This window comes from Tachypleus tridentatus, chromosome 9, assembly GCF_004210375.1.
Source record: "Tachypleus tridentatus isolate NWPU-2018 chromosome 9, ASM421037v1, whole genome shotgun sequence".
NCBI classification, from domain to species: Eukaryota; Metazoa; Arthropoda; class Merostomata; order Xiphosura; family Limulidae; genus Tachypleus; species Tachypleus tridentatus.
In genome coordinates this window covers 131,432,633-131,445,117 of record NC_134833.1, presented here as the reverse complement: position 1 = coordinate 131,445,117, position 12,485 = coordinate 131,432,633, and the positions used below count along the sequence as shown (strand labels likewise).

Genomic DNA, 12,485 nt, shown 5'->3' with positions numbered 1-12,485 from the left:
TTTTATCACACAAACATTTTGCACAGAATGTCAAGGTAAGTGCAATTATTAAGTACTTCTATTTCCATCACTGTAAAATAAATGCTTAAAATATAACACATTTATATCTTAAAATATCAGATGTCCGATACTAAAAATAAACCCATTCACAAAAATTGTCAACGTATACCAAAAGATAACCTGATAACACATCTTGCTTGCGGATCTTCATAGTAAAAATAGTAATTTTAATAGGTTATCAAGTGTTAATAGGCAATATTTCAAACTGGGAGTAAGAGGACAAAAACATGGAGATGTAAGTAATTTTTTCACCTACAGGTTGGCCCCCCGTTAGTACAGCGGTATTTCTCAGGATTTACAACGCTAAAATCAGGGGTTCGATTCCCCTCGGTGGGCTGAGCAGATAGCCTGATGTGGCATTGCTATAAGAAAAACACACAAACACACACCTACAGGTCGTTATTAAGAATTTTTTTTTCTTTTTTAACTAAATATGAAATTAAAAATAACTAACTGCAGGCTAATAACAAAATAGAAACGTAAAACGTTATTCAATAAGATATGTTTGGTTGATTCCAAGAAAAAATAATATAGTTCAGTTTCTGAGCAAGAAAAATAGCTTTTTAACGATTGGTATGAAAAACAAAGACATTCAGGTGACAAGAATTAATACCGCGTTTCGGCACGTGCGCTAATTTCGCTAGGAGCTTATCACTGTAAAATTCGGGGTTTGATTTCTTCGGTTGACACAGCGATGGCCCATTGTAAAGATTTGTGCACAAAATAAAAACAACAAACGAACAAAATGAGATAAAATGATTTTGTAGGTTTGTTATGCTGTAATAGTTTGCATCCAACACACATGCAAATTGTTAGGTATGCGTTTTTAGGCTACTTGTATTCTGTGTGTATGTATCTCTTTCTAATTGGTTTCTGTTTTGGTTTTAATTTTCATACAGTGTGCATAGAAGTAAGTATTATAACAGCATGATATTAAAACTGTTTTGTTTGTAAGTAGTGTTTGGAAAGATAGGTTATTATTCTTATTAAAGCTGTAAGGTATAAGTAGAAAGCCATACGAAATTAGTGACTATACGGTCATATAAAAGTAACCAGATTTTCATACAGGGTAAGATTCTAAAAACGGACGAAAGAAAGACAATCGAACGCTACGAGGGACTTTCTGTAGTAACCATCAAGGACTTAGTTGCTGATGACAGTGGAAAATACGTGGTTGCTGTGGAGAACAGTGGAGGATCTGACTGCCATTTTGCATCAGTTGCTGTGGAAGGTGAGATCATGGATAGGGAGAAATGCGGTTGTTGTGTATAGTTTAGAAAATTTTTATTTTGCATCAGTTACTGTTCGAGGTGAATGGTGTTGGAATCAGATGGCTCTGCATGTTCCATAACCGATATGTCCTAAAATTTCTTATAACATAGAAACAGTTAAGTACATATTTTTACATGAATTGTCGAGAAGAGTTCTACAAGACAGGTGGTTTACATTAGAAAGGATACTGTCAACTAAGAACTGAATCCACTTATACATGTCTAGCATTATAAATAAACATAAAATACAGATCGTTGACATGAAATAGACTGGAAATTTTTCAGATTACATAAAAATATTTTAAGCATCTAATATTTCTTTTTACAGCTTGCATTTTATTATAAGATTACGTTATTATAGATTTTTATGTGGATTTCAATATTTCACATACTAATAATATAAATCCCTATAAAATTGCAGGTCCACCTGACCCTCCGGCAGGTAAACCCAACGTTTCTGACGTCACTAGTCACTCGTTGGTTCTCAGCTGGTATGGGTCTACCTTTGATGGAGGAAGTATTATTACTGGCTACATAGTAGAGATGTGCACTCTACCGGATAAAAAGTGGAGTAGGATTACAGCAGCGTGTCATAGCACTTCCTACGTCGTTAGGGATCTGCTTTCAGAACGTCGTTACGCTTTCCGCGTTCGCGCAGAAAATGTACACGGCGTGAGTGAGCCCAGCAAAGAATCGGAGCCCGTATTTATTACCGAAAACCTAGATATGGAAGACGAAGAAGGTTTGATATTTCACAGATTTCAACAATTTTAGCACAAACTAATTTGTTGCAATGTGAAAATAGAATTAAGAATTCCCAATTTTATCTGTAGAAAAATCAAAACAAAATCTAAATTTAAAGTTTAAATTAAGTTTAAAATCTAACCCTAAAAATCTGTTTTAGGCTTACTACACATGGAAGACAAATTTAATAGCCTTATTTACATAATTCCAGTGTTCTAAAATAAAACGGGTTTTATTAAGTGTAGCTTATATATATCTTGAGTGAATATTGTACATATGTAATAAAAAAAATTACTCCAATAATAGTGTGAATCTTATTCAATGTTAAATAGCATTTTTTGCAGAAAACATCTAAATTTTCTATTAAAACAATAACTTATGCAATTTAATATTGTGGTTCTAAAACGCCCCACAGTTTCATCTGATAAAGGGGTTTAACCTTGAAGATAAATAGAAATTGATAAAAATAACTTGATTATAACCACCAGATGAAAATGCTGATGTCTTGTTCAGAATGCGAGTGAAAACAGTTGAGTTATTGTTTGGTTAGTTATGTCAAAATTATCGATTTTTAAATGAAATCGTCACATCTTTGAAGTGGGTACTTTGTTTTTTCTTCATACAGACTTCAAACCTCTGAATTATCCAGAAGTTCAAATTGAAGAAGGGTGTGGATTTTATGAACATTTCGATCTGAAAGAAGAAGTTGGAAAGTAAGATTCTTATAAGCGGAACCAGTTCTTGTTTTATAAATTTTATATTCTATAGCTGATGGTTTTTAACTATTACTTAACTTAAGTCTTCTCGTAATTAAAAGCGCGTAATAATGTGTATTACAACTTATTTTGATTGATGTCATTTCGTGATACTGTTTAGTTTCTAAAACTAGTAAAAAGTTTAGATTCATTAAAGACGCAAGTTGTATTAAGGAGGATGATAATCCAATATTTACATGATTTACCGGTTCTGTAACAAGTTAATTTTGTACCACAATATCAATGCCTGAAAAGAAATGGACAAAAAATAACTCCATTTATAGTACTACAATCACATAAAAGTATTGATGTTGAGGTCTTTTATGCATTGTAAGCACATATATATGGCCCGGCATGGCCAAGCGCGTTAAGGCGTGCGCTTCGTAATCTGAGCGTCGCGGGTTCGCGCCCGCGTCGCGCCAAACATGCTCGCCCTCCCAGCCGTGGGGGCGTTATAATTTGATGGTTAATCCCACTATTCGTTGGTAAAAGAGTAGCCCAAGAGTTGGCGGTGGGTGGTGATGAATAGCTGCCTTCCCTCTAGTCTTACACTACTAAATTAGGGACGGCTAGGTGCAGTGGGCTAACAACCTACTCACATAAAAACCTGTTACAGAAACCGCAGTGATTGCGGTCCTATGTTCCTTCAAGGAATCGAGTGGCAGATGATGATGAAGCACATATATATATATATATATATATCTGTGTGTGTGTAATTTTAATTTTAATTACTCCAAGTACATAAAATATATTGATACATGTTTTGAATTTTTTCTATCACAAGCTCAATATGGAACCCTATGTGTAAAATGTTTTGAGTGCACCTATGAGTGTCCTTTAAATGATTCTGACTTTTTCTCTAGAGGGCGCTTTGGAACTGTCTATCGATGCATAGAAAAATCAACGGGAATAGAACGAGCAGCAAAAATAGTTCGTTGTGTCAAGTCAAAAGATAAGGAAAAGGTTAGAGAAGAAATTAACGTCATGAACAAGTTACGTCATCCAAAGCTACTTCAGTTAACTGCTGCGTATGAAAACACAAAAGAAACTGTATTAGTCATGGAATAGTAAGTATGAAATATAAATAATAATGAAATGTTTTACTAACCCTTGTGTGGTACTATTAAGTTATATAAACCTGTGAAGCTGACAGCATTTGATTAATAGTAAATCAATTGATACACAGCCCAGCATGGCCAAGTGGTTAAGGTGCTCGACTCGTAATTCGAGGATCACGGGTTCGAATCCCCGTCGCCCTTTCAATCGTGGGGGCATTATAATGTACGGTCAATCCCACTATTCGTTGGTAAAAGAGTAGCCTAAGAGTTAGTGGCAGATCACTATCTGCCTTTCCTCTAGTCTTACAGTGCTAAATTACGGACGGCCAGCTCAGTTAGCCCTCGTGTAGCTCTGCGCAAAACAAACAAGCAAACAAATGAGATGTGTGCTTGGAGGAATATTTACCACGTGTTACTGCAATAAGAATGATACATATCTTAATTTACAGTGTGATACGAAAATCCTCCATTACCATAAATATGTGTTGTTTGCTCACATACCTGTGAAGTTTTGGCGCTATCTGTCGGAAAGAAGACATTAATTGTTTCATAGCTTCAAAACTTTTGGATCAAACATTATACTTACTCTCAACATGATAAACCAAGAAACGCATAAGGATGATCTCTGAGCATTGTACCATGAAACCATGAACCAATTTTAATACTTTTCCATGAAATTAATATCTGAACCTGAGATAGAAGTTCCATGAAATCTGCATATCTAACGTACATGGAGTAATGCTGCTATATGTACTTTGGAATATTTCACATTATAAACTTTATACGCTTGTTCATAAGTATTTACTCAAATTAGAGTGAGTGTGTGTGTGTTAGTAATTTGTCAACTTTCAAATCAGTATAAAGACATCAAGTGGCACTTTTCTTTAAAATCGTCTTTTCACATTTAAAATCCGTGTTCACAAATTTTCATTAAATAGTATAATTTTGTCTCTTTTCAAACGTGTGGACACGAATTTCCTTAAAATAGAATAACCTTCTAACACGTAAAACATGTGTGCGAGTGTTCATTCTATTTGAATAATCCTGTTTCATTTGAACTGTTATGTATACAAAATTCCACTGAATTTAATAATGTTTTTTACATTTAAAATATACATGCATAAATTTCCATTGACTGGAATAATCTTGTCACACATAATATGTGTGAAAAAGTTTTGTTAGCTAGAATACGTTTGTCTCGTTTAAAACCGTGTACACACAAATCTCCATTGAATAGAATTTTCTGGAGCGATTTTAAACTATGGCATAGAAAATTATAGAGTAGATGAAAACTATAATCTAATCATTTACAAGTATATATTAGTGGATTTAAAGATTAAATATCCCCCAGTTCAAATGATTTTTATTATTGCTTAAACTCGTTTATCAGAACCCTTCTTTCATTTAGTGTGTTTGAACTCGGATCGTCATTGAATCCAACTACACTTTACAGTGTATATCAAATTGGATTACCGCTGAAATTAACTGTATAAATAGTTTGAGAGTGCGTTTTCAACTTGGATTATCTCTGAACAAAATAATAGGATAACTATTTAATACAATGTAATTCAACTCAGATAAGTAATGTTCCTTACATTGCATTCTTATCATTTTCCTCGAGTGTTTTAGTTTCTTGCTCACCAACGAGATTCTACATAATGTCAAGATCTGAATTTTCAGTTTAGTACCACACCAGTGGACAGGACTCTTAAAAACTTAAGCATGCTTCAAGTTCAGCAACATTTTATGTAGAAAAAAAAATGAACCTGAACTTGGATTATTTTCAGATATTAATGCATTTTTTAAAATAATGTTTCTGTACATAAGTAACTATTTTACAGAAGTATTAACTTAAATATTTTTCATCGGATTTTAATCACTTTAGTTGTTTATTTCAGTCGAATAATGTTTGTTTATTTTATTGTATGTGTTATTATTCATATTTCATTCATCAAACGTGTAGTTTATAATTTATTACTAAATGTAATCATGCCATTACAGGGCAGAATTTACATTAAAATAAAATAGATTTCATAACTTGGATCGTAATAGTAAGAAGTATCATAATCATTTTAATAACTTATATGACTAGGCTACAAATATTAAGGAGGTTACCTATGTGTTTCTGGTGATATGAGTTCTGTTAAGGTTAATACTCTCAGCTTTAAGCTAAGAACGTTGAACAACAGATGGCAGCAATGCGTAAAGAGGAAAGTTGTAGGTATTTTTCTAAGTATAAAGTTGTTCATGTTTTCCACGTTGTAAACGAATGTATTTCTGGGGCTTCTCTTTTTCTCTGTAGTATTTCTGGTGGAGAACTCTTTGAGAGGGTAATAGCGGATGATTTTGTGCTAACGGAGAGAGATTGTATTTTGTTTATGCGACAGATTTGTGATGGTGTTCGCTACATGCACGAGAACAATGTGATTCACTTAGATCTGAAACCGGAGAATATTCTCTGCAAGACACAAACGAGCCATCAGGTAAAAATCAATATACTTTTATTATTCAATTCGAACCTTTTGACTAATAAGCTCTAACTTTCTATATTATATAAAAAAACACCTGTTCTCGAGTACAGATGATGGAAAGGATATTTCCCATGTATAAGCACAACAAATTATTTGGAATTTCTAAGTTGAGATAATGACATGTTCACTCTAATTAAGCTCTGATCATGAGAACTGAAAATTTTCTTACTTAGAAAATATAAACAAAAACATGAAACACAGTTTTAAAGTTTACATCATAAGTAGTTTTTAGTTTTTCTATTTTATGCAGTAAATAATTTTTATTGTTATTGACATTTCTTGTGAAAGTTGCACAAGTAATATCTTTGTATCTGATAAATGATCACATTCTTCAAATGCATGGAGTACAAACTTCTGTGCATTAAGACTAATCTGGTTATTACAAAAGAGTCTAAAACTAAGGACTAATGATTGATCTTCTATATAGATCATCTATGACTAACAACATTAACGAATATAAGGTTTCAACTACTTATAAAGTCGATTCATTTGTATTACAAAATTTAATCCTAATATTAACTTATTAATTCCTTCCCTACCTGTTGAACTTATAATTATCTCCATTCGGGCATCATGTAATTAATTCATGCACGTATTTACCAACTTCTAAGTTAACGTTGAACATTTTTTATTTCTGAAATCACTTCATTGAGAATTGAATAGAAGGTAGATCTAATACTTTTTGTCTTTCGTTATCTCGACTTCTACAAAATTATATTATCTTGTATTGGACTTCACACTGAGTTTGTCATTACAGTTATGCATTTATTAGTCATTGCATTTACAATAAACGAAAGGTTGTATTATTAGAGTTTAATTTATTTATAAATAACCTCAAAGCCTTTTTTTTTTCTATTTGTGACCAGTTAATATTTTCATAGATAATTATACTATGGAATTAGAATATTCAAATGTATTTTTCATAGAATTAGTTCATTAAATGTTTCACCAATATGCTGCATGCTGAAACAATCATAATCCAGGCCAAACCTGTATATAGAAACTAGAGTTAGAAAAACACATGAGGGTTGAAACGTGGCTGATTAATGAACCTGTAGGTATTAGCGCCATTTATTAATCTGCATACGTTATCACAGATGAAATTGTTTTTAGTTTGATGAATAAGAAAAGCCCCACATGCACTAGTGTTAATGATTAATCAACATTTATTTCAACAATTATCACCAAAGTTTCACTTCAGATATGGTACTGTGTAAAAACTTGCAATAAAAGATGACTTTCCATTGTGGTTTTTATTTCTCCATTATGTAGATTAAACTGATTGATTTTGGACTGGCTAGGGAGTATTCACCTAATGGAGACCTTCGAGTTTTATTTGGAACTCCAGAATTCGTAGCTCCGGAAATCATAAGCTACGAACCTGTTAGTCCATTAAGTGATATGTGGAGTGTAGGAGTAATATGTTATGTACTGTAAGTATCATCTAGATATCGGAGTATTCTGTTTTTCTTATTCTATTTTATCGCATTGTGCGATTTACTTTTATTATGATGTTTTTTAGACCAAATAAATCCCAGTAAATTTAATTTCTCACTTATTTTTGATACTGAAAAAAGACTTTAGGAGCACCCCTTAGAACTAAACACAAGTAACGTTTTATTCATGACTCTGGTGCTTATTTACAAACAGTGAAACACCAACTTTCAAACTAAACGGATCATTGTATAATATTTATTAACCTTTGAAAATGGTGATATCAATCTGTTAGAAATAATCAAATAAAAACATTTACGTTCTTTTTTTTATACACTGCTGGCCAAAATCTTAAGGCCAATGAACATAAAGAGAAAATATGCATTTTGCATTGTTAGACTCAACCACTTATTTGAGTAGAATTTCAAAAGATGAAAATAAGAAAAGGGAAAATAAAATTAAAAACTTTTTTAGCGTTTAATAGGGAAAATGTAAACACTGTGAAATTAGCCTCAATACTAGCTGGTCAAAAGTTTAAGACCATACTGAAACGAAGTGTTAATCGGTAAACACGTAACGAAATTAAGTCATTTGTGTTCAAGCATTAGCGTTGTTAACATCTCCCACTGACATCTCCTGTGTTACACTGGGAAAAAACATGGCAAAGGCTAAAACGTTGACAAAGTTTGAACGTGGCAGAATTGTCGAGCTGCAAAAGCAAGGTCTCTTTCAACGTGCCATCGCTGGTGAGATTGGGCGAAGTAAAACTGCTGTTGCAAACTGATTAAAAGACCCTGAGGGACAAGGAACGAGAATTTTAAGTGGTTGGCTCAAGAAAATTTCGTCGGCGTTGAGCAGGAGGATTCGACAGGTTGTCCGGCAACTCACCAGCCGATCGTTGAATCAGATTAAGGCCCTTACGGATGCAGAATGCAACTCAAAAACAATAAGACGGCGTCTACGAGAGAAACAGCTCGGTTAAACTTTGCTGAGAAGCACCAAACATGGGACGTAGAAAAGTGGACGAAGGTTTTGTTCTCTGATGAGAAACAATTTAACCTGTATGGTCCAGATGGCTTCCAACGTTACTGGCACGATAAGAATATCCCACCGGAGACATTTTCTACACGACAGAGTGGAGGAGGTTCCATCATGATATGGGATGCTTTCTCCTTCCATGGAACAATGGAGCTTCAGGTTATACAGGGGCGTCAAACAGCAGCTGGCTACATTGGCTTGTTGGAGAGAGCATCCTTATTCAATGAAGGCTCTCGCTTGTGTGGAAATGACTGTAAATGTTTTTCAGCAGGACAACGCTGTAATCCACAATGCCCACAGGAGAAAGGACTTTTTCATGGCGAATAACGTGATTATTTTGGACCATCCAGCGAGTTCACCTGAACTGAATGAACCCCATTGAAAATGTTTGGGAGTGGATGGCAAGGGAAGTCTATAGAAGCGGACGTCAATTCCAAACATTCCATGATCTTCGTGAAGCCATATTCACCACTTGGAATAACATTCCAGCCAGCCTTCTTCAAACACTTATATCGACCATGTCAAAGCGAATGTTTGCAGTTATTCGCAATGACGGCCTTGCAACTCACTACTGAGACCTTTTGTTGGGTATTTCCTACCCTGTTTAGGATTTCTTTTTGGTACGGTCTTAAACTTTTCACCAGCTGGTATTTAGGCTAATTTCATAATGTTCACATTTTTCCTATTAAATGCTAAAAACGTTCTTTACTTTTGTTTTGCCTTTTCTTATTTTCATCTTTCGAAGCTTTACTCAAAGAATTGGTTGAGTCCAACAACGCAAAATGCATATTTTTTCTTTATGTTTATTGGCCTTAAGATTTTGGTCAGCAGTGTATGTACGATGCTTGAACTTCCGATTCATTTCTCATTACTTATTATAAAACTTGAGCTCTGTTATTATGAGTATATTTATTTTAAGATACTTTAATATAAAATACCGTATTGGCGCAATTATAGGGCGATCTCGTGTATAAGGCGACCTCCATTTGCAGAAACTATTTGAAAAGAAAATAAGGTTCCCAAAATCAATGTTATATCTCAACAGTCTGCAGTTGGATTAGTTGCAAGAATTAGCAATGATGTTGAGCCAACATCTGGTCCACATGCGTAGGCGGGTGCTCTGTACATTGAGGAATGCAACAGACTTGAGTAGGGCGAAGGAGACTGTGGTCGACTCGATTATAAGGCGACCATGAATTGTATATCGTAATTATTAATCAAAGAACATCGCCTTATAACTAACTGGGCTACAAAGGAGGTCAGGAAGAATACAGTCTCGTTACAATATGTTTATATATATATTAGGGTATAATGTTAAACACAAATGCACATAAATGTTTGCAATTAGATTTAGTTAAGTAAACAGACCTGAAGAGCATTATGAATTCTCTGTACTCAACACATGAAACACTTTTGTCATTTCTATTTTGATGATAAATTTCTGTAAATCATAAATCTCTTTATAACTTATGGGAACAAATTCAGACCTTAATTTATCAAATTCTTCTCAAACTTTTAGTTTGTCGAATCATTCTAGTGCTGCATGTTTTTTGTTGGGTAAGTTTCGATAAGAAGAAATATCGCTAAAAGGCAAAATACAATTGTCACATTTCTCCCTATTTTAACCCTAGCTTATCGGGTCTTTCACCATTCATGGGAGAAAATGACGCTGAGACTTTTACAAACATCACTAAGGCAGAGTTTGATTTTGAAGACGAAGCGTTCGATGCCATAACCCAAGATGCCAAGGATTTCATTTCTCAACTGTTGGTCAAACGACCAAAGTACGTACAGTTTTTACACCGATTCAATGTAAGCTGTTAAATTGTAATTGTTATTTACTGTTAAAAAAAGCTGCTTAGAAAATAATAGAGAAATTTATGATGAAAAAATCTATTACATGGTTAAGTTATAATAAGGTTAGTATTTTGAAATAAACCAGAGTATTAAAGAGGTAACACAGTAGCTAAGTTTTCTTGTTAAATAATAATAAAAATAATAATAATAATGGGGAAATCTTGGTTATTTATTCGTCAGTTCGTATAACATATGGAAGGGTATAAAGATAAAATTTCTTTGTTTAAATAACGTTAAAAAGGTTTGAGACATCATATAAACAAAATTCTTGAGGCGTAACAAGTGTGAGAAAATGGTTGAAAGAAGTGACTTCTACAAGTTATACAAAGCATTGATAAAAACGGACAATAAATAATACCGATTTATTACTATAAACTTAATTTTTACCTAACTCGGTACAATATGCTAATATATTACGTATTCGGACGGGCGTGGTTTAATGCGCTGTTTATTGGCAGTAATGCTGCTAAACGTGTAACACACAATGCTACAAGAGTGACAATTAGTACTTTATTCGATTTGAAGCCAGATGAAGCCTGTGATGGAGGATCATCTGATTGGCTAACTTTCCTCTGATCAGCATTTCAAAGTTAGGTACGATTATACATGAGCCATGACCCCGGAGAACCTGTAACATGACCAGTTAGTCCAAGTATCACATAAAGTGCCGTTTAAATTGAAAATACCAAATATACCATGCATAATATATCTGACAAGTTAGTTTCTGTGTGAAAGTAACAGAATGTTTTTATGTGAAAACTTTATTTAAGTGTATATTTTTTTCTTTGATGTATGTACAGTAGGCGATTAACTGCCGAACAGTGCTTGTCCCACAAGTGGCTCAAACTGGAAGACCGAAAGACGAAAAGTGTGCAGCTGCCTACAGATAAACTGAAAAAGTTTATAATCCGACGAAAATGGCAGGTGGGTTTGATAAGATTAATTAACACTAACCCTATTTCTTGTATTGAAGAAAATTAAAATGTTACTTTTTATGGTATTCATGCACAACCAAATTCCATTATTCACCTAATTACACTATGTAATGCAAATTTTGTTCTTGGATAGTACGTGTCATTTCTTAATTGCTTATGTTGTAAAACTACAGAAAATGGCCATTATTCCCTTCAAACTTTGCTTTTGTGACATGGATAATGAAATTTAGAAATTAACCTGTTTTCTATGTAAAAACGGGCAAATTTGGACATTTTCATTTACATAAAGACCGAATAAAACAACATATGAATCAAAATTTACATGTATTTATACTAAACCCATACAAAAATGAACAAAAATGTTTAGAAGTGAATAATTTTCGTTACACGCTCTTTAGTAGCGGTGTTCAAAGTCCAGTATATTTTGGTGGAAGCGCTCCCATGTTCTCCTTGAATTTATCAAGGTGAGCGTCAAGGATATGGACTTTCAGGGACATCCTGCAGCCCATTTTGCCCTAGTTCTTCACCAGAGCTTCAATTAGTTTCACATAATTTTCGAATTATGCCCAAGAAGCCCCGAACCACTGAGACAAAGCTGCCCCAAGCTTTTTTCCCTTCCTACTGAGCTTCTTGGAGAATTCTGTGCACTGCAGGAACTTCTTTATTTGTGGTCCAACGAAAACACCAGCTTTGACCTTTGCCTCAGACAGCTTAGGTTTTTTTCGGTTTTCTTATTTTCATCTTTCGAAGCTCTACTCAAATAAGTGGTTGAGTCTAACAACGCAAAATGCATATATTTTTT

At 33.9% G+C, this 12,485-nt stretch overlaps 1 protein-coding gene across 8 annotated transcripts in view; it reads left to right on the top strand.

Moving 5' to 3' along the window:
- The window catches only part of LOC143226396 (twitchin-like), a 217,123-nt gene that overhangs the window by 201,937 nt on the left and 2,701 nt on the right, over positions 1–12,485 (top strand). For 7 of the 8 annotated variants that reach the window (XM_076457312.1, XM_076457313.1, XM_076457311.1 and 4 more), the window contains exons 13-20: positions 1,129–1,291; positions 1,753–2,073; positions 2,701–2,788; positions 3,694–3,897; positions 6,191–6,371; positions 7,692–7,852; positions 10,523–10,675; positions 11,549–11,672. In XM_076457312.1, coding sequence (XP_076313427.1) covers positions 1,129–1,291; positions 1,753–2,073; positions 2,701–2,788; positions 3,694–3,897; positions 6,191–6,371; positions 7,692–7,852; positions 10,523–10,675; positions 11,549–11,672 — 1,395 coding nt within the window. Of the gene's footprint in view, positions 1–1,128; positions 1,292–1,752; positions 2,074–2,700; positions 2,789–3,693; positions 3,898–6,190; positions 6,372–7,691; positions 7,853–10,522; positions 10,704–11,548; positions 11,673–12,485 lie in introns of those variants that run through there. The other variant, XM_076457314.1, reaches the window with a different exon arrangement.